This window comes from Schistocerca nitens, chromosome 4, assembly GCF_023898315.1.
Source record: "Schistocerca nitens isolate TAMUIC-IGC-003100 chromosome 4, iqSchNite1.1, whole genome shotgun sequence".
Classification (NCBI taxonomy): domain Eukaryota; kingdom Metazoa; phylum Arthropoda; class Insecta; order Orthoptera; family Acrididae; genus Schistocerca; species Schistocerca nitens.
In genome coordinates, this window is record NC_064617.1 from 286,129,682 (window position 1) to 286,153,087 (window position 23,406).

The window sequence follows — 23,406 nt, forward strand, 5'->3', positions numbered from 1 at the left end:
GTACGCATTTCTCCTCCTTACACGAAGCATCACAACAACGTTTCACCAGGCAACACCGGTGAACTGCTGTTTGTGTATGAGAAATCGATTGGAAACTTTCCTCATGTCAGCACGTTGTAGGTGTCGCCACCGGCGCCAACCTTGTGTGAATGCTCTGAAAAGCTAATCATTTGCATATCACAGCATCTTCTTCCTATCGGTTAAATTTCGCGTCTGTAGCACGTCCTCTTCGTGGTGTAGCAATTTTAATGGCCAGTAGTGTATTTCCGCTATCTACGTTCAGTAGTTTAAAGTATACACAGGGCGTTTGAAAATCTTTCCGACAAACTTCTAGCGGTGACATATCGCATCATGTGGAACAACATTTCTTGGAGGTAAATCGTTGTCTGAGCTTTCCGGCGACGCCAGGCGCCATTGTATTGAATTTACAAGCCTTCGGACCACGACATCTAATCGAACTGCAACGGCTTACTAGCCAGGTATGCCACACTTGCATACTATGTAGCACAGTAATTTTATTGAGTGATTTTCAACAATAAAACCTTCAGAATGAGTGTCTCTAAGCGGAGAAAGATGTTTCATATGCTAGGCGTATAACCTTTCACATGGGGCATATAACTGGCTTATAGACGACACACGTTGCGTACGATCGTCACAGAGTATCTATGCCCTGATGCCTTTCATAGGCATAATCAATTACTAGACATGCCTAACATCGACAGGAAGCGTCGCCGAGTACTTTGTAAAAAAACTTGTTTCCTGTGACATCATCTATCACCCCTACATGTTTGTCACTCAGACTTTGAAACACTATATATATATGTATGCCTACTATACTTAGCATCCTTGATAATGTATTTTTTTCTATTCCTCAGTGGCAATTATGCTATTTGAAAACGCCAATCTGACGTCTCTGTAACTATATTATCTTCTAGTAAGATTTTTTCATAGAATGCTGGAAAATAAAATTGAGGATCACCTATATGACGATCAGTTTGACCTTAGGAAAGGTAAAGGAAGCTCCAGTAGTACATGGAAGCGTGATTGAAGAAACATCAAGGCATTTTCACAGCATTTGTCGTCCAAGAAAAAAACGCCGTGCAACATGTTTTAAATCCCCACTAAAATAGGTAATCACTTAAAGAAAAGTGGGTAACACACAATTATACAAGAACCAAGAAAAAATAATAATAACGAAGGCAAAGAGAAAAGTGCCAGAGAGAAGTAGTCAGATTAAAACGGGCGTAAGGCTCGTCTAATGCTCAATGTTTGTATCGAAGAAGCAATGAAGGGAGTAAATTTCGGTAGTGGGGTTAAAATTCATAGTGAAAGGATTTATATTATTATATTATGCGAGATTCGATATAAGAAGTGGGTCTGAACAGACGAAGAGAACTTTCTTCAATAGCAGGTCGCATATCAGATATTGACATGAGCCGCTCGGGTAGGTGCACGCGTTAGCACGACGCTTCCGGGATTTGGGGAGGCGCCCCAACCCCGGATCGAATCCGCCTGGAGGATTAACGACAAGGTTCGTTGTGCAAGCCAGCCTGGTTGTGGTATTTAGGCAGTTTCCCACATACCATTATGTGGATAATGGGCTGGTACCTACTCCCCACCCCCGTAACACGATTCGAGAACATTTCAAAAACGTTCTCCCAATTTCACATGGGATAACGCTATACGCAGACAGATGGGATACACAAATTCCGTCCCGCTGGGGAAGGGGTGGTGACGGGAAGTGTATCTGGCTACTCCCTACCACTAACATTGCCAAGTCCAAAGTAACATTGCAACCCCAGAAAGAAGAAGATATCAGATATTGATATGAAAGTGAGGAAAAAGTTCCTGGAAGTGTACGTCAAGACAGTAGAGCACTGCACTGTGTGGATGTGAGAGAAGGACCATCGGAAATACGCAGAAGGAGAAACAGGAGTTGCTATCGTAGAATATTAAAAATAAGTTGACAGGTAAAGTACGAAATAAACAAGTAGTGAAAAGAACTAGCTTGGAAAGAAGTCTATGGAAGACTCTTACCACAAGAACTGATAGGTTATTGGGACACCTGGGACACCTGATACGGCACCCAAGAATAGGCAACCTGGCCAGCTAAAGGAACATTGGAAGGGAAAAACAGCAGCGATAGACTAAGATACTGAAGCACACAGTAAGCAATCTCTACTAGATGCTCGATACTCAGTAGCTTTGCAATATAGTTTGAAATTGATCTTTAACAGCATTACGGTTTAGAAAAGATCTTAATCTCACAGCCACTCGAATCTCTACTTTGTATTCAGTTATAATACTAATTCCAATACAATGACAATTATATGAAATAAATCAAATTGTAATAGATACTAATGAACTTAAACGGAAAATATGTTACAGGAAGTAAATAACTAAAATGAGTAACCTATATGTCTGTTTTGTAGAACACATGGAATAATTATGATGAGCGTAATAGCCTGAGAAATTAACTGAACTGTAAAATGTTTATTTTGTTCTAGTGTAACACAGCTTTTATCTGTGAGTGTTTGTTCCTTTCATCGACCTTGTGTAATCGAGGAGGAAGCTGCGCTGACGCTGCATTTGGTGGTGAGTCCTCGCGTGTCCAAATTGCCTACAACGCCTATTTACTTGCCCGCTATACACTTACAAGTTTGTGTCCACTCCTTCTCTTCGCTTTTAGATGTCACTCTTCTGTAACATTAATCACATGAATCTTATTTAACGCGTTTAGCTAAGTGCCGTTTACTTGTGGTTCAGAAGATCTCTTTGCATGCAAAATCTTGGTCGTTGTCATCGTTTCACATAGAACCGGAGGTAGCAGCTGGTAAATGAGTTAGGTAGTCCGTTAATCTGAAACACAGAAACCCACAGAAGATCATTAAACAATGGAATCTCGTTCTGTAAGGGCGCGTTCAAATACGATAACTAGCTCAGCCATTGAGATGGAAGTTTCTTGTGGTTCCCCTTAGTCACTTTATGTGAATATCTAGAAGATTGCTATGAAGGGAGAAATGATTATCACGATAAAAGAAGAGAAATCAGGGCTCGCACAGAAAAATTTAAGTGCTCGTTATTCCCGCGTGCAGTTCGAGAGTGGAACGGCAGAAAGACAGCTTGAAGTGCCTCTGCCAGGCACTTTATTGTGAATAGCAGAGTAATCACATAGGTGTAGATGTAGATGAAGAGAAAACGGCAGGTAACCTGCCAAATCTTGTGGTTCGGTCACTGTCCATCTATCTGATGCCCCCGGTTAGGGACGGATATTGATTGAAATATTATCTGGTGGCAATAATAACGTAACTTGGCATGTAGACTATCAAAGGTACTATTGGTTTCCTATAAGTACTCTCGTTTTAGAAATGAAATTATATAGCACTGTAAGTTGCTTTTTAAATTATTCTTTAAAAAAATAAAGAAAAATAATAATTTAAACACCAACTTACAGTGCTATAAATGTAAAGCTTTTCAGAGCTGTAGAGCACAATCAACGAAAAATGTGTCTCATTCTAAAGTTTTTCTGTAACAGTATTAAAAGTAAACTTTCTGATGGTATGTAAGTAACGTACTCTCACTATTGCAATGGCTCGGCGAATTGCAGAGAAAAACTGATAAACTGTGGTGTCCATGAAGGGTTCTTGTGTACCAGGTCCAGAAAATTAAAGGGAAAAGTGAAATACTAGTAATTCGAGAAGTACTGAGAGTCTCGTTGTTTCCGTAAAATGGACACGTTTACGTTAAGAAGAGAAAAATAAGAGTTGCTACATTTTTACTAGTAGCTGCGATGTAATGGTTTTGGAGGTTGTGTCACATGTTCTCAAACTAGAGTTTGTGCCCGATACAAAGGTAAAATAATGTGCAATACTTGTGAAATGTCCTCTGCACACTCGAAGACGGTTTTTCCCCTAGTGGAAGTGAAAGCGCACTCAGTTGTAAACTGTGATACGTTTCTATAAAAAATATAATCTATCCTGACCTTTGGTCAATATGTTTTTCATTGTTACAAAAATTTAAAGTCCCTTCAAGAACTGATATGAAAAGATCGTGCTACAGCCTATTCTTCCTAAATTATTATCTTTTCACTTTGTATGTTTTTCACCGTATTATGGAAATTTTCTAATTTTCTTTTTTTTCTTTTTTTTTGGAATCACTTGGTGTATTCCTAATGTGTAACGTTGTCGTAGTACTGTGTAGAATAGCGGAAGAGGAACTGCCGGTCTGAGAAATATCCGTAGCGCAGAGTGCGGACGTAGTTCCGCGAACAGAAACACTATTCACAAAGACAATGAGATGCTCTCAGTGTCTACGCTCTGTATCAGCCTTAGCGCATGCTTTGTATTCCTGAACCACTATTCAAGGAAAGAGGAAAGATCAGGGCTTCCCTTCCCGTCGACGACGAGGTTGTTACGGACGCAGCACAAGCTCGAATTGTGCGAGGAGAAGGAATTCTGCCGTGTCCTGCTTAAATGTAGTGTTCCATCAAAGCTGTCGGTTAAAATTCCGAGTTGTGTGGTCTTGGTCCATGACACTTTTTCTTTTCTGATGTTTGGTCCAAAACTGCGCTAGACATCTTCAGATGTGTTGTACCGGACGAAATAACATCTGTCGGCACCTAGCTTCTTAGATACGGAGGACGCCGAGTTGATATGGCTACTCACACAAAATTGGATCACTTCGTTAGAGCTTGAAAAGGATGAAATACTTAACTCTGAGACCGTTCGTGACGACAGGAATAGCTGTGTATTTGTTACTGTCACTGAATACTACGACAGGCCTTCAGTAAGTAACGCAACACACTTTTTCTGAGAGCAGCATTGTTTTATTCAAAATTGCAATGCACCATGTTATTTCCCACTCTGTTTTTCAACATAATCTCTGCTCAATGCAACGGCCGTACGCCGCCTTACTGAGAGGGCCTGCATGCCCACATGTTACCAGACTACGACGTCGGAACGAAGGTCTTGCTGCATCATTTACGTACTGCTTCACGTGAGGTGCTTCCTTCATTTGGCCAAACAGACGGAAGTCGAAAGATGCGAGATCCGGGCTGTAGGGTGGATGAGGAAGAACAGCCCAATGAAGTTTTGCGAGCTCCTCTTGATGCACAGACTAGTGTGAGAACTCGAGTTGTCATGTAGAAGGAAAAGTGCATTCAGTTTCCTGAGGGTAGTGCATACACTCCCGAGTTGATCGTTGCCACGTGATGGAGGTTATCAAACAGAACAAACCCTTCATAGTCCCAGAAGACCATCGCCATGACTTTACCGCTGGAGGGCGCCGCTTTGAACTTTTTATTCGGAGCAGAGGTGATGTGGCGCCACTCCATGGATGTTTTCAGTTACGGTTTCCGGTTCGAAGTGATGAACCCTTGTTTCATCTCCAGTCACGATGTTCGATAAACAGTTGCCACGATCTGCCTCGTAACACGCAAGCAGTTCCGCTTAGATGGTCCTTCGTTGCTCTAATTTATGGTCTTCTGATTGGCGGCGAGGAACCCTGCGGGCACATACTTTCGAGTACTCCAGCTGATGGACGAGTGTGCCAGGACTACCAGCAGGCCAGCAGAGACGTCCAATTGCGCAGCGAGATGCTTAATTGTGGTCCGTCGATCACCTCGAATGAGAGTGTCCACACGTTCCCGGCACACAGGGGATCGGACAGCTTTGCGCGACCCTATTGCGACAATTATCAGCGGCTCACCCAACGACTCACCGTGCATTTTTTCACTGCCCCGTCTCCGTAGACATTCTGCAGGCGCCTATGAGTATCTAAGATGCTCTGGTCATGAACAAAAAACACGCAATTTTCACGCAGTTTGGGTGCTTAGATCCTTAGAAATCAGTACCCCGAACAACCACCTCTGGCCGTAATAACAGCCTTGATACGACTGGGCATTGATTCAAACAGAGCTTGGATGGCGTGTACAGGTAGCAGCCCATGCAGCTTCAACACGATACCACAGTTCATCAAGAGTGTAGTGACTGGCGTATTGTGACGAGCCAGTTGCTCGGCCACCATTGACCAGTCGTTTTCAATTGGTGAGAGATCTGGAGAACGTGCTGGCCAGGGCAGCAGTCGAAGAACATTTTCTGTATCCAGAAAGGTCCGTACAGCACCTGCAACATGCGGTCGTGCATTATCCTGCTGAAATGTAGGGTTTCGCAGGGATCGAATGATGGGTACAGCCACGGGTCGTAACACATCTGAAATGTAACGTTTACTGTTCAAACTGCCGTCAATGCGAACAAGAGGTGACCGAGACGTGTAACCAATGGCACCACATACCATCACGCCGGGTGATACGCCAGTATGGCGATGAATACACGCTTCCAATGTGCGTTCACCACGATGTCGCCAAACACGAATGCGTCCAGTATGGGTTCACCCGAAAAAATGACGTTTTGCCATTCGTTCACCCAGGTTCACCGTCGAGTAAACCGTCGCAGGCGTTCCCGTCTGTGATGCAGCGTCAAGGGTAACCGCAGCCATGGTCTCCGAGCTGATAGTCCATGCTGCTGCAAACGTCGTCGAACTGTTCGTGCAGATGGTTGTTGTCTTGTAAACGTCCCCATCTGTTGACTCAGGGATCGAGACGTGGCTGCACGATCCGTTACACCCATGCGGATAAGATGCCTGTCATCTCGACTGCTAGTGATACGAGGCCGTTGTGATCCTGCACGGCGTTCCGTATTACCCTCCTGAACCCACCGATTCCATATTCTGCTAACAGTCATTGGATCTCGACCAACGCGAACAGCAATGTCTCGATACGATAAACCGCAATCGCGATAGGCTACAATCCGACCTTTATCGAAGTCGGAAACGTGATGTTATGCATTTCTCCTTCTTACACGAGGCATCACAACAACGTTTCAGCAGGCAACGCCGGTCAACTGCTGTTTGTGTATGAGAAATCGATTGGAAACTTTCTTCATGTCAGCACGTTGTAGGTGTCGCCAACGGCGCCAAACTTGTGTGAATGCCCTGAAAAGCTAATCATTTGCATTTCACAGCATCTTCTTCCTGTCGGTTAAATTTCGCGTCTGTAGCACGTCATCTTCGTGTTCTAGCAATTTTAATGGCCAGTAGTGTATATAACGCTGCCACCTGTTGGAACTTCGTGATACATGGGAGCTGTAGCGGGAACATTTCACGTTGTCACGCAACGAAGTCTCGCATTTTTTCAGCCGAACCTGGGACAGAGGAAAAGTATATTGCAGTACTTATTGAAAGCCCCTCGTACTTCGAAACGATCCATTTCCACTGGAATATCATTCGTATTTCTTACTGTCACTGTATACTATCTTATCTGTTGATATGGTCACAGTAATAGTCTCCGTTCTCAAAGTGTTCTACTTAGTTCTGTCTAATACAACTCTCACGCTACTGGCTCTGTAGTGAGGCGATGCTATTGTCTTGGGCGATGATTCCTGACTAGACCGAGTGGCACTCCACACTGACGTAAAGAAGCATTCTGCAGCAGTGGCATACGGAACTCATGATGGCGTCCCTAAGCTGACGTCTCTCGCTAGTCGCTATGTCTGGCAGCGGCAGTGCTTACTTGTGGTTCCGTCGCGAGGTGCCAACTTTAACATGGGACCTCTTTCATGGACGACAGCACAATCGGTGCTCCTGGTTCCGCTGACTCTTGCCGATCTGAGACATTCAGTCGTGAAAGCATTATATGATCATCCCGTCAAAGCCCTAAATGATTTAAGTGAACCATGAAAAAGTAAATCTGGATGGACGAAAGGGGATTAGGAAGATTACATGACTGAATTCGTAGGCGATTTGGAGTTTTACAAGCTGCGAAATCTCGTACTGACAGCTCACTCCTCAGGCAACAATATTCGGTCCAATCCGAGTGGGCATCGAGTCTAACACAGCTTGAGTGACAGCATTCCATGCTCCTTTTGTGCTCGATTTTATTAATCATAGTGGCTGATAACTGATGGTATGCGAGACTCTCGGTAACGCTTGTTCAGTTGTATTCAGTGCGTGGGGCTGACCAGGGCAACAGTCGGACATCCTGTATATAGTAATGATAATTAAATCAAGATCCTAAGCTGTCGACAGGCGTTGATATACATCAACGGGGACAGTTGAAAATGTGTGCCCCGACCGGGACTCGAACCCGGTATCTCCTGCTTACATGGCAGACGCTCTATCCATCTGAGCCACCGAGAGCACAGTGGATAGTGCGACTGCAGGGATTTATCCCTTGCAGGCTCCCCGTGAGACCCACATTACCAATTTCGTGTCCACACACTATATTCGTGGTGCCTCTGCCCATTACACTCATTACTCGCGACAGACAATCTGTCCCGTAAGAGTTCGGGCAAAGCGTGTGCATCCAGCACAGAAGAAGAAGGTCAATGGCCGGTTAGCCTTAACTATATGAAGATGGCCTCTTCATATCCTGTGTATAGAGCTAGGTCGAGACAGAACAGTTGACATTGTCTTGTGAAAAGACAAAATCACGGAGACGCCGAAGAGAAGACAGGTTCAAATTACCGTTATGCAAACCACGTATGGTCCTTTTGTGTACTCAATATCACGTTATACCATCATGCCAGGTGCCGAGTCTGTATGACGGTGACGAATAGACACTGGCAACGTTCTTTCTTCTCGAAGCCTCCATACACAAATATATCCATAGTGGTGCTGCATCCAGAACCAGGACTCTTCTGAAAAGGTTGCCATTGATGTGTCCAGTATTGTCGTAGGGCGCACCGCTGTAGGCAAACCTCCCTCTGGTGCCACTCCGAGAACCCCAAATAGCCGTATCTCCATGTCTTGCTGCAAACAAGCCCGTTTCGTGTTTCAAGGTACATGCCATATTTGTACGAACCTGCAAGGCACGGCGAACAATATGTCAGTCCTATCGGGCGCTAGTCGTGCGAGATCGTTGGAATTCTGCATGGTATCGATTCTACAGTCTGATCCGTTTAATATGTCAGAAAAGTAAAACGCTATATACAAGAAATTATGCAATTTTATTGCTTGTTAGGCATTGCGAATGCCGCATATGTTCGTGTTGCGCCACGTGGCGTGTACTATTTCTATTGTGATTTGCTGATAGCCCGCTGCAATCAGCCTCCGTCGGTCGGCCGGATTATGTGGTTTTTGTTGATACACTGTTGACTTGGCGTAGCCTTATCCAATAAATCTGTAGCTGTTGATAATATTAGGCGGCCATGGGATAGGCCCAACACTGCCGCACCAGCGATAGCTGATCATCTGATTTAATTGTTCCCCCACTATTACAGCTTGATGTCGTATAGCGCCGTCCTGTTGATAATGGTGTCCAGTATCACATCTTGCTGTAACTGACAAGGGAACCTCCCCATCGCACCCCCCTCAGATTTAGTTATAAGTTGCCACAGTGGATAGACCTTGAAAAACAGAACACAGATAAATCGAGAAAACAGGAAGAAGTTGTGTGGAACTATTAAAAATAAGCAAAATATACAAACTGATTAGTCCATGCACAATATAGGCAACATAAAGGACAGTGTCAGGTCAGGAGCGCCGTGGTCCCATAGTTAGCGTGAGCAGCTGCGGATCGAGAGGTCCTTGGTTCAAGTCTTCCTTCGAGCGAAAATTTTAATTTTTTCTTTTCAGACAATTATCAAAGTTCAGGCACTCGCACATAATCAACTTCGCTCTCCAAAATTCCAGGACATGTTCAGATTTGCTTGGACATATGCAGGATTTGACGGTCTACACACGGAAAAATTTGAAAACGTTAAAAACATATGTTTTGACGGAGCACAGGGAAAAGTGTGCGACTGTGTGACTTTTATATTCATTTGTTGCAGTTTATGTCACAAACTCTTATGTTTTCATCACTTTTTTGGGAGTAATTATCACATCCACAAGAAAACCTAAATCGGGCAACATAGAAGAATCTTTTTACCCACTCGCCAAGTGTACAAGTTAGGTGGGTCGACAACATATTCCTGTCATGTGACGCACATGCCGTCACCAGTGTCGTATAGAATATATCAGACGTGTTTTCCTGTGGAGGAATCGGTTGACCTATGACCTTGCGATCAAATGATTTCGGTTCCCATTGGAGAGGCACGTCCTTTCGTCTACTAATCGCACGGTTTTGCGGTGCGGTCGCAAAACACAGACACAAAACTTATTACAGTGAACAGAGACGTCAATGAACGAATGGACAGATCATAACTTTTCGAAAATAAAGAAAAATTTTTCGCTCGAGGGGAGACTTGAACCAAAGACCTCTCGTTCCGCAGCCGCTTACGCTAACCACGGGACCACGGCACTCCTCAGCTCAAACGATCCTTGATGTTGCCTATCTTCGGGTAGACTACTCAGTTTGTATATTTTGCTTATTTTTTATAGTTCCATACAACTTCTTCCTGTTTTCTCGATTGATCTGTGTTCAGTTTTTCAAGGCCTATCCACTGTGCCAACTTATAACTAAATCTGAGGGGGGTGCGATGGGGAGGTTCCCTTGTGAGGAACCACATACTGCTCGCTCATTTCAAGGTAACTGACGGCATAAACAGTCTCCTCCGCTAAAAAGGCATGAGATGATAACGTACTGACGTTTGAAAGCTCTCTGGGTCTCTACGACAGTCAAAAACTTCGCATACCATACGACACGTTTAGCCTCAGCGCGTTGTTGGGGCGTAACGACCATTCTCATTTAACAGTCGAGACACATTGAGTGCACTAAGTTGTGCCATCTACATGCATGATGGTTCTGACATCTGGTGTTTGCACTGTGAACTATGTGTTGTTGGCTTGCCTCCCAAAGCACTGTTAGTCATTCTTAATTCCCATCATTTTCACATACATTACAGAAAATTGTTCAGATATATAGTATACATTAACTTAATAAATACAACTTTATACTTTTCTACCATTTCAAACGAATGACCCTCTAAATTAGTTTGACAGTCGTGGGATTCTGACGAAAGTAAACAACGGTACCGCTGAACCATACACCGCAATCTCGATAAACAACAGGCCTGTTTCTATGGAGCTCCTAAACTTCGCTGGTAGACGTTTCTCTTTATTACGCGAAGCATAATACGCCATTGGAACAAACAAACAATATTCAAATGTGGTTTCTGCATGGGAAACCTACTGTGTGATCTTTCCTTGTCAATAGAATATAGAGGATGATTTTCCTAACTGGAGAGAAACTGCAGGGAACGATTCCTGAGTGTAAAAGGAATAAAATCAACACAGGGGCGGAAATGTATTCCAAAGCAGGTATAGCCACTTGAGGTGAAGATAAAAGATCCTTGTCTGTGCAGATTACAATGAAAAGAGAGAACACACACTGAGGCTGAACCTGTTCTGATGGTTCGCTGCCACCATACCATGCGGATTCTTCGTAGCCCACAGGTGGGTAAAGGTTGAGGATACCGCCCCTCGCAAAGGTAGCCTCGGCTATGAATAGGATGCACGACAGAAATCCCAGCACCGTGGTGGCCCGTGCGACAAACCAGATACGAAACGGTCGCCACGAAGGCAATCCGCGGGTAATACGGCATGTACGAGCTCTAGGTGACACCTATAGTGGCAGGTGTCGTAGAGAATGTTCCACACCACCGACTGGCTTAGCCCGTGCTGGTGAACCACCTGTCTAGTGCTGAAATTGGGTTCACGGTCAAGGATCTTTTATCTCCACTTTCAAGTGTTCTGTACCGTCCTTGGAACGCATTTCCGTCAATTGTCCATATGACCTATTTTTTCCTTATCCTCTCAGGAATCGTAATTTGTATTTTGTTCCGATTTAGTAAAATTACCCACTAAACATTAATAAAGCTGACAAACGTAAGCTGAAATTTTAAATTTAGCATTTGAGAAATCTTTCACGCAGGAGGATCGTACAAACATGCCGCCGTTTGAGTCTCGTACAGATTCCCGTATGGAGGACATAGTGATAGACATTACTGGGGTTGTGAAGCAGCTGAATGGGTTGATAATAAATAAATCGCCAGGTCCTGATGGGATTCCAATTCGGTTTTACAGAGAGTACTCTAGTGCATTGGCTCCTTACTTAGCTTGCATTTATCGCTAATATTTTGCCCAACGTAAACTGCCGAGCGACTGGAAAAAAAAAGCGCAGGTGACGCCTGTATATAAGAAGGGTAGAAAGACAGATCCTCAAAATTACAGACCAATACCCTTAACATCGGTTTGTTGCAAGATTCTCGAACATATTCTCAGTTCGAATATAATGAATTTCCTTAAGACAGAGAAGTTGCTGTCCATGCATCAGCACGGCTTTAGAAAGCATCGCTCCTGCAAAACGCAACTCGCCCTTTTTTTCACAGATTTCTTGCGAACCATGGATGAAGGGTATCACACGGATCCCATACTCCTTGACTTCCGGAAAGCGTTTGACTCGGTGCCCCACTGCAGACTCCTAACTAGGGTACGAGCATATGGGATTGGTTCCCAAATATGTGAGTGGCTCGAAGACTTCTTAAGTAATAGAACCCAGTACGTTGTCATCGATGGTGAGTGTTCATCGGGGGTGAGGATATCATGTGGAGTGCCCCAGGGAAATGTGGTAGGTCCGCTGTTGTTTTCTATCTACATAAATGATCTTTTGGATAGGGTCGATAGCAATGTGCGGCTGTTTGCTGATGATGCTGTGGTGTACGGGAAGGTGTCGTCGTTGAGTGACTGTAGGAGGATACAAGGTGACTTGGACAGGGTATGTGATTGGTGTAAAGAATGGCAGCTAACTCTAAATATAGAAAAACGTAAATTAATGCAGGTGAATAGGAAAAAGAACCCCGTAATATCCTCCATTAGTAGTGTAGCGCTTGACACAGTCACGTCGATTAAATATTTGGGCGTAACACTGCAGAGCGATATGAAGTGGGACAAGCATGTAATGGCTGTTGTGGGGAAGGCGGATAGTCGTCTTCGGTTCATTGGTAGAATTTTGGGAAGATATGGTTCATCTGTAAAGGAGACCGATTATAAAACACTAATACGACCTATTCTTGAGTACCCCTCGAGCGTTTGGGATACCTATCAGGTCAGATTGAGGAAGGACATAGAATCAATTCAGAGGCGGGCTGCTAGATTTGTTACTGGTAGGTTTGATCATCACGCGAGTGTTACGGAAATGCTTCAGGAACTCGGGTGGGAGTCTCTAGAGGAAAGGAGGCGTTCTTTTCATGAATCGCTACTGAGGAAATTTAGAGAACCAGCATTTGAGGCTGACTGCAGTACAATTTTACTGCCGCCAACTTATATTTCGCGGAAAGACCACAAAGATAAGATAAGAGAGATTAGGGCTCGTACAGAGGCATATAGGCAGTCATTTTTCCCTCGTTCTGTTTGGGAGTGGAACAGGGAGAGAATATGCTAGTTGTGGTACGAGGTACCCTCCGCCACGCACCGTATGGTGGATTGCGGAGTATATATACAGATGTAGATGTAGATGTAGATGTAGATGAAGCTGCAGGGACAGATTTCAGACTTGAAATGGATGAAGAAAGGTCCTATGAATATGCCTCCGGTAATGTATCGTTGCCAAGGTAGATGGCGCTGACGAATATCAGTTTCTCTGACCACGGGTCGTACGTTTCTTGAGTGTTGCGTGCTGCGGATTGACGCAGCGTACTGTAGGCAGCAGAATGGCCCGGTATTCATCTCGGGAACAATCCGAGATGGTGTTTGTGTACGGTCAGGCAGATGGAAAAGGTCGAGAGTCAGCACGACTATACCAACAGAAATACCCACACAGACACCTATCTTTTACAGAAGCTCGAAATTTAGCGCGGACTGCAATGCGAGATGCTTATAATAGTTTCCACAACGAAACTTTGTCTCGAAACCTGGCAGAACATTCAAAGAGATTCTCGTCGTATGTGAAGTATGTTAGCGGCAAGAAACAATCACTGCCATCTCTGTGCGATCGCAATGATGATACTAGCGAACACAGTGCTGCCAAAGCAGAGGTACTAAACACAGACTTCCGAAATCACTTCACAAAAGAAGACGAAGTAAATATTCCAGAATTCGAATCGAGAACAGATGCCAACATGACTAACGTAGAAGTAAATATCCTCGGAGTAGTGAAGCAACTTAAATCACTTACTAAAAGCAAGTCTTCTGGCCCAGACTGTATACCAATTAGGTTCCTTTCAGAGTATGCTGATGCTTAGCTCCATACTTAACAATCATATACAATCGTTGCTCGACGGAAGATACGTACCCGAAGACTGGAAAGTTGCGCAGGTCACACCAATATTCAAGAAAGGTAGTAGGAGTAATCCACCAAACTACAGGCGCATATCATTAAAGTCGATATCCAGCAGGATTCTGGAACATATATTGTGTTCGAACATTATTAATTACCTCGAAGGAAACGGTCTATTGACACACAGTCGCCGCGCGGAGTGGCCGCGTGGTTTGAGGCGTCATGTAACGGACTGCCCGGCCCCTTCCACCGGAGGTTCGAGTCCTACATCTACATCTACATTTATACTCCGCAAGCCACCCAACGGTGTGTGGCGGAGGGCACTTTACGTGCCACTGCCATTACCTCCCTTTCCTGTTCCAGTCCTCCCTCGGGCACGGTTGTGTGTGTTGTTCTTCGCGTATAAGTAGTGTGTAAGTCTGGGGACTGAGGACCTAAGCAGTTTGGTCGCTTAGGAGTTGACACACATATGAACATTTTGACACACAGTCAACATGGATTTAGAAAACATCGTTCTTGTGTAAAACAACTAGCTCTTTATCCACATGAAGTGTTGTGTGCTATTGACAAGGGATACCAGATCGATTCCGTATTCCTGGCTTTCCGGAAGGCTTTTGACACTGTACCGCACAAGCGGCTTGTAGTGAATTGCGTGTTTATGGAATATCGTCTCAGTTATGTGACTGGATTTATGATTTCGTATCAGAGAGGTCACAGTTCGTAGTAATTGACGGAAAGTCATCGAGTAAAACAGAAGTGGTTTCTGGAGTTCCCCAAGGTACTGTTATAGTCCCTTCGCTGTTCTTTATCTATATGAACGATTTGGGAGACAATCTGGGCAGCCGCCATAGGTTGTTTGTAGATGAAGCTGCCGTTTATTGAATAATAAAGTCATCAGAAGATCAAAACAAATTGCAAAACGATTTAGAAAAGATATCTGAATGTTGCAAAAATTGGCAGTTGACCCGAAATAACGAAAAGTGTGAGGTCATCCACATGAGTGCTAAAAGAAATCCGTTAAACTTCGGTTAAACGATAAATCAGTCAAATCTAAAGGCCGTAAATTCAACTAAATACCTAGGAATTACAAGTACGAACAACTTAAATTGGAAGAAACACATAGAAAATGTTGTGGGGAAAGCTAACCAAAGACTGCGTTTTATTGGCAGGACACTTAGAAAATGTAACAGAAGTACTAAGGAGACTGCCTATACTACGCTTGTCCGTCCTCTTTTAGAATACTGTTGCGCGATGTGGAATCCTTACCAGATAGGACTGACGGACTACATCGAAAAAGTTCGAAGGAGGGCAACACGTTTTTTGTTATCGCGAAATATGAGAGCGAGTGTCAGTGAAATGATACAGTATTTGGGCTGGACATAATTAAAAGAAAGGCGTTTATAGTTGCGACGGAATCTTCTCACGAAATTCCAAACACCAGCTTTCTCCTCCGAATCGAAAATATTTTGTTGACACCGACCTACATAGGGAGAAACGATCACCACGACACAATAAGAAAAATCAGAGCTCGTACAGAAAAATACAGGTGTTCATTCTTTGCGCGCGCTATACTAGATTGGAATAATAGAGAATTGAGAAGGTGGTCGACGAACTCTCTGCTAAGCATTTAAATGTGATTTGCAGAGTATCGATGTAGATGTAGATGCAGACTCATCACACAACATTTCAAACCATATTTGGGCGTCTGCGTGATCATGGGTCCTTTCAGACCGACGAACGTGCAGGGAGGCAGCGGACTGTGCGTATACCAGATTTGGAGAACCTGGTTCTGCCTTTCGACCGTTTCAATCTGCTTGGCCGTACACAGACACCGTCTCGGCTTGTTCACGACATGGATACGGCACCATTCTGCTGCTTACAGTACGCTGCGTCAATCACACAGCCTGAAACACACAAGGAACGCCCGGCACGTGGTCAGAGGAACTTTCATTCGTCAGCGCCATCGATGCATTTCCACTCACATGTTCAAAGGATTTTTTCCTCCATTTCCAGTCAGGAATCCGTCCTTGCAGTTTTTCGGTTTTATTAATGTTCACCCTGTATAGGTATCCTTTTATCCACTTTAATGGTTGCGCTGAAGGGCTTATGATTATCACATCCATGGATGTGAATTCGAAAGTAAAATTCTATGTACCGACTTGACAGAAAATCCTAGGAAGTTCTGGTCTTACGTTAAATGAGTAAGTGGATCGAAACAGCATATCCAGCAGGCGATCACTGTAGGCAAAACCACCCTTTCCTTCCGCCTCCTCGATTTCTATATCACCATCTATAGCCGTCCTATCGCCCTCACCCCCACCCTTAAGTACCTTGGCGTCACCCTTGACTGTCGCCTCTCCTGGACCCTGCATCTCCAGACAATCCAAGCCAAGGCACGCTCCCGGCTCCATCTCCTCAAGCTCCTTTCTGGCCGTACATGGGGTCTGGACCCCGCCACCATCCTCCACACCTATAAATCCCTCATTCCGCCCTATCCTCTGCTACGCCCATCCTGCCTGAATCTCCGCCCCTCCTACCGTTTACAAATTCCTTCAAATCCTTGAACGCCTATTGTATCTGTCTCCCCTCCCCCATGCGGATCCTCTACGATCTTATTCCGTTCCCCCACCTCCTCCTCTTCCTCTTCCTGGAACGGATACGGATCCTATACACCTCCTGTAAACTAGATCCCCCTCACCCGCTTGTCTCTCACATCCTCTCCCACCCCCATCCGCTGCCGCGCCTGTATTTCCACGTCCCACCTGCTCTCCATCTCTACACCCTCCTTATCCTCTCCCAAGGTGGCTTCCGCCAGCTCCCCCTCCCTGATGATGCCCTCCTCCCCTCCATCTACCCCTCCTATCAACTTTGATCCTCCCCTCCCACTTCCTGTGTTTTTTTTCCTTAGGGCACCCTCTCTCCCTTCTTTCCCTCCATCCTCCCTTCCTCCCCCCCTCCCCCGGGCTTCCCCTACCCCCCTCCTCCCTTCATTCCTCCCCCCATGCCCCCTGCCATTGGCATCCCTGCTCTCCCCTCTACCACCCTCACCACCTTCCTCCCCTCTTGGCAGGTCCCCGGACTCGCACATGCTCAGTGGACATTCGCGCGCCAGATATCATCGCCATCAGTTTATCGTGGGTGTGCGATCGTGTTTGTGCTTTAGTGTTTCTCGCCGTCACGCTCCTTGTTTCACCTGTGCCGTCTAATTCATCAGTGTCCGTGTGCAGTGCCAACAGTTCCTTTTGGTGTCTTCGCGTCTGAACGGCTACGTGTTCTTTGTTTATGTGTCTACTGTTTTTTGCCCCACAATTTTGTTCTGTCCAATCTGTGTCTCCATCTTTTTTTCAATTGTTAAACTTGTGGCTGAAGAGCAGCGCAATATGCTGCTGCCAGCCCACCTTATGTAAAGGTGTTTAAATGCCAATAAAAAAAAACTGCATATCCAGACACTCTGGGATTATGATGGCACTGAAACAGAGGATGACATGCGTAAAGCTGAAATACTAAACACCATCTTCCAAAGCTGTTTCACAGAGGAAGACTGCACTGCAGTTCCTTCTCTAAATCCTCGCACGAACGAAAAAATGTCTGACATCGAAATAAGTGTCCAAGGAATAGAAAAGCAACTGAAATCACTCAACAGAGGAAAGTCCACTGGACTTGACGGGATACCAATTCGATTCTACACAGAGTACGCGAAAGAACTTGCCCCCCTTCTAACAGCCGGGTACCACAAGTCTCTAGAGGAACGGAAGATTCCAAATGATTGAAAAAGAGCACAGGTAGTCCTAGTTTTCAAGAAGGGTCGTCGAGCAGATGCGCAAAACTATAGGCCTATATCTCTGACTTCGATCTGTTGTAGAATCTTATAACAAGTTTTTTGCTCGCGTATCATGTCATTTCTGGGAACCCAAAATCTACTCTGTAGGAATCAACATGGATTCCGGAAACAGCGATCGTGTGAGACCCAACTCGCTTTATTTGTTCATGAGACCCAGAAAATATTAGATACAAGCTACCAGGTGGATGCCATTTTCCTTGATTTCCGGAAGGCGTTCGATACAGTTCCGCACTGTCACCTGATAAAGTAAGAGGCTACGGAATATCACCCCACCTGTGTGGTTGGATTGAAGAGTTTTTAGCAAACAGAACACAGCATGTTGTTCTCAATGGAGAGACGTCTACAGACGTTAAAATAACCTCTGACGTGCCACAGGGGTATGGGACCATTGCTTTTCACAATATATATAAATGACCTGGTAGATAGTGTTGGAAGTTCCATGCGGCTTTTCGCGGATGATGCTGTAGTATACAGAGAAGTTGCAGCATTAGAAAATTGCAGCGAAATGCAGGAAGATCTGCAGCGGATAGGCACCTGGTGCAGGGAGTGGCAACTGACCCTTAACATAGACAAATGTAATGTATTTCGAATACATAGAAAGAAGGATCCTGTATTGTATGATTATGTGATAGCGGAACAAACACTGGTAGCAGTTACTTCTGTAAAATATCTGGGAGTATGCGTACGGAACGATTTGAAGTGGAATGATCATATAAAATTAATTGTTGGTAAGGCGGGTGCCAGGTTGAGATTCATTGGGAGAGCCCTTAGAAAATGTAGTCCATCAAAGGAGGTGGCTTACAAAACACTCGTTCGACATATACTTGAGTATTGCTCATCAGTGTGGGATCCATACCAGGTCGGGCTGACAGAGGAGATAGAGGAGATCCAAAGAAGAGTGGGGCGTTTCGTCACACGGTTATTTGGTAAGCGTGATAGCGTTACGGAGATGTTTAGCAAACTCAACTGGCAGACTCTGCAAGAGAGGTGCTCTGCATCGCGGTGTAGCTTGCTGTCCAGGTTTCGAGAGGATGCGTTTCTGGATGAGGTATCGAATATATTGCTTCCCCCTACTTCTCTAGGAGATCACGAATGTAAAATTAGAGAGATTCGATCGCGCACGGAGGCTTTCCGGCAGTCGTTCTTCCCGCGAACTATACGCGACTGGAACAGGAAAGGGAGGTAATGACAGTGGCACGTAAAGTACACACCGTTGGGTGGCTTGCGGAGTATAAATGTAGATGTACATGTAGTACACTTCATACCAACATTTTTTTGCGTGCCGCCTTCATGGTGTTGAAATTTTAATTGACAGCAGAGTATTTTCGGTGCCAGTAGGACCACCAGCTCGTTTGCTTCATCTTGAAACAATGGTCCGCCGAGTATTAACGACCAACGACCGTTTTCCAATATCACTTGCTGTCGAGAATTTTGAAAGGGCTCTGCTATCAGCTGCGGAGCTAAGCAGGCGGATAAGCGCGGAAGTCCGTGAGTGGCAGACTAGGCAGGACTAGGCGCAGCTTCCTCCTGTGCTGGGCTCTCGCCATGACGACGATTGCTCACGCGCTGCTGCGGCTGTTTGTTGTGCAGGGCGTCGTCCAGGAGCTGCGAATCTTCGGGGACCCGTCCGTGGCTGCCGACAAGTGCGACGATTCCTTCCTGGGGGTGAGTACCGCATCTAGCACTGTCTGCGTTCACCGCTCTTCTAAGCAAAGATCAGCTGCTACCATTCCATAGATTCCCAGTCTGTTACTTCAGACTGAAAGCTCTTTGTTCCCTATAACTTAAATTTCCACTTAATAAATATGGTTACGATGTAGTAACAGTGTTTGTGCTTCTCTCGTTTCAACTGCAGTTTCCTTTGGGTCCACACTTCATTCTTGTTCCTTCTCTTCTAGCGTCTTCTTTCTTCCACTTATTGATTTTCTTCTGTCCTGAACTCCTGCCTTTCCCGTTGCTTCTTTAAAAGTTTTCTATTTCTTATTGTGTCCAGGTCGACTTCTACATTTTCCGCATCTTCCTCTCTCAGACATCTTATTTTAGATTTGTAATTGTTTAGTAAGCCACAGATCTGTTTGCTTACTCTGCCTTTTTTAATCCTGCATGTATGTCCACAGAATATTAATGTTTTTCTCATTAGTACATTTCTTAGGAGTCTTCTTCCAGTTCTTTAGCTCTCCCTTTATAGTCAGTTTAAGATGTTCTAGTGCACAGAATATTCCTAGTGTGACCATTGTTTCATAGTGTTTCAGTTTTGGGGTCGAGGATAAAGATACTGTAGTATATATGTTTGTTGTTCTTTGTATTTTATGTATTCTATTCTCTCTTTCTTTCTTTTCCCTTATTTTGTTACATACCCATTCTCCAGAAGGCAGTTATAAGAGTCCAGGGGCATGTAAGGTAATCAGTGGTTGGGAAGGTAGTGAGACAGGTTTGTAGCCTATCCCCAATGTTATTCAATCTGTATATTGAGCAAGCAGTAAAGGAAACAAAAGAAAAATTCCGAGTTGGAATTAAAATCCATGGAGAAGAAATTAAAACTTTGAGGTTCGCCGATGACATTGTGATTCTGTCAGAGACAGCAAAGGACTTGGAAGAGCAGTTGAACGGAATGGACAGTGTCTTTAAAGGAGGATATAAGATGAACATCAACAAAAGCAAAACGAGAATAATGGAATGTAGTCGAATTAAGTCGGGTGATGCTGAGGGAATTAGATTAGGAAATGAGACACTTAAAGTAGTAAAGGAGTTTTGCTATTTGGGGAGCAAAATAACTGATGATGGTCGAAGTAGAGAGGATATAAAATGTAGACTGGCAATGGCAAGGAAAGCGTTTCTGAAGAAGAGAAATTTGTTAACATCGAGTATAGATTTAAGTGTCAGGAAGTTGTTTCTGTAAGTATTTGTATGGAGTGTAGTCATGTATGCAAGTGAAACACGGACGATAAATAGTTTAGGCAAGAAGAGAATAGAGGCTTTCGAAATGTGGTGCTACAGAAGAATGCTGAAGATAAGATTGGTAGATCACATAACTAATGAGGAGGTATTGAATAGAATTGGAGAGAAGAGAAATTTGTGGCCAAACTTGACTAGAAGAAGGGATCGGTTGGTAGGTCATATTCTGAGGCATCAAGGGATCATCAATTTAGTATTGGAGGGCAGCGTGGAGGGTAAAAATCGTAGAGAGAGACCAAGAGATGAATACACTAAGCAGATTCAGAAGGATGTAGGTTGCAGTAGGTACTGGGAGATGAAGAACCTTGCACAGGATAGAGTAGCATGGAGAGCTGCATCAAACCAGTCTCTGGACTGAAGACCACAAGAACAACAACAACCCATTCTCCTAGATATTTAAAACTGTGTACTTTAGATTTTTGGTTGTTATTTACTTTAAGCTTTTGAGGTGCATTACTGAAGTTTATCTGGAATTTTTTTTCCAAGTGAAACTTCTAACCTACTTTTACTGCTTGACGTTCTAATTCTGTGATTTGTTCATCTGCACTTCCAAAACAGTCTGTGATAAGTGACTTGTCATCTGCAAGCTACAGCGATCAAGTTTGGCTTCCTTTATACTTGTATACCCCTGGTATTTATGACCTTCCTCCAATGTCTAAACACTTTCTCTAATGCATAGTTAGAAAGTAGGAGCGGTAAACCGTCTCTTTGTCTTACTCATGATATATTTTTCAAAATTTGTAACAATTCTCCCATTAATTTTACCTTTGATGTTGTGTTGGTTAAATTTGCTTTAATTATTTTCCTTGTTTGTTACCTCGTCGAACCTCTCTTAAAATGTTGAATAATATATTTCTATCAATAGAATCGTACGCCGTTTCAAAATCTACAAATGTTACCTTATATTTCAAGGTTATGCTTTTCCTAATTTCTAACACATGCTTTAAGTATGTGACTTGTTCTACACAAGATCTTTTCTCTCTTAACCCTGTCTGATATCTCCTAACTGTGGATCAAGTATTCTTTCAGTTTTGTTGAAAAGTACCTCCGTCAGGGTCCTATAGGTCACTGCAAGAGGAAGATTCCTGTATAATTTTAGGATCTATTTTATCTCCTTTTTTATGTAGGTGATGTATTAACTCAGACGTCCATTCACTTGGCAGTGGCTTTGTTTCCCAATTTCTTGAATTATTTTTGTTAGATATGCTATCATATTGTCACTAGAGTGCTTTCATAATTCTACACGAATTTTTTCATTGTGTTTTTATTTATTGATTTGTTTTTCCTAGTGAGATTAGTGACACTGGACCCACTGCGAAAGCTGGCCAAGCATTCTAGATATTTTACGTTATGTTCACACAAAGATGCAGATTTTAAAAAAAAGCTTTACATTAATATAGCATACAAGGTTTAGAAATAATTATCTTTAAGCCGTGATGCATAGCTTTTATAAAATACATGTTAACATAAAATCATCACAAGCTACTAAAATATTCTACTATTCTGCAGTAATTTTCGACATTGAAGTTTTTGTATGGCAGACGTAATGCTATTATTTTTCACAACACATGTTTAAAACTTTAAAGTATATTACATAAATATCCAGCTCTGCGAACTTAGGTGGCCCTGCGGTGTGGCACGGTATTGCCCTCAGCCAAAGCGCTGTAAAATATACAGAAGCAGATTATGATGTTATATTTCTATTGCAGAACTAGCGCTTCTGACTTGTGAATGAAAATGCCGTTCGAAATAAGAAATGCTGTTCTATTTATTATCTGATGAAACATAAATGAGTAAAAACTGTTGTTTTACACTGATATTTCCGTTGTTTGTGGTTCGTTCATAGCATTTTCCGTCACACTTACTTTTCGGCCAAATGTATGAGTGGCTCGAAAACAAAACTCCCTAGAAATTACACAATCAACATTTGTCCGAACTTTTATTCCCAATCCGAGAGTGGGAACTGGAAAAATGAGGTATTAAATGGACTATGATGACGTCTTGTTTTGCAAAAAAAATATTTAATTGCTTGTAAGTATTCATTGTAATAAACAAAACTTAATTATTTGAGAGAAAATCAGATAATGCATTTTTGTCTGCATTTTTGTAGTCAAGCGAGGAGTGGAAATGGAGAAATCACACTGACCATCGTGAGGTCTAGTTCACAACAAATTTTAAATACTTGAAAGTAATGAGAGCAATTAAGAAGAAAGTTAGTAAGTTATTTGAGGGAAAAGTATTGTTCGAACTTTCATAGCCAAGCAAGCATTGGAAATGGACAAATGAGGTATCAAATTGACCATAGTGATGTCTGCTTTTGCAAGAAAAGCATTGCAATGAAATTACTCACTGGTAATTAAGAAAAACTTAGTGATTTGTGGGAAATTTCAAATGTTTC

The 23,406-nt window shown here is 43.5% G+C and overlaps 1 protein-coding gene across 3 annotated transcripts in view; it reads left to right on the plus strand.

The window, feature by feature from the left end:
• LOC126251885 (collagen alpha-1(XVIII) chain-like) overlaps window positions 1-23,406 on the plus strand; it is a 733,026-nt gene that overhangs the window by 494,691 nt on the left and 214,929 nt on the right. For all 3 annotated transcript variants that reach the window (XM_049952585.1, XM_049952587.1, XM_049952586.1), the window contains exon 6: window positions 19,644-19,718. In XM_049952585.1, coding sequence (XP_049808542.1) covers window positions 19,644-19,718 — 75 coding nt within the window. The remainder of the gene's footprint in view (window positions 1-19,643; window positions 19,719-23,406) is intronic.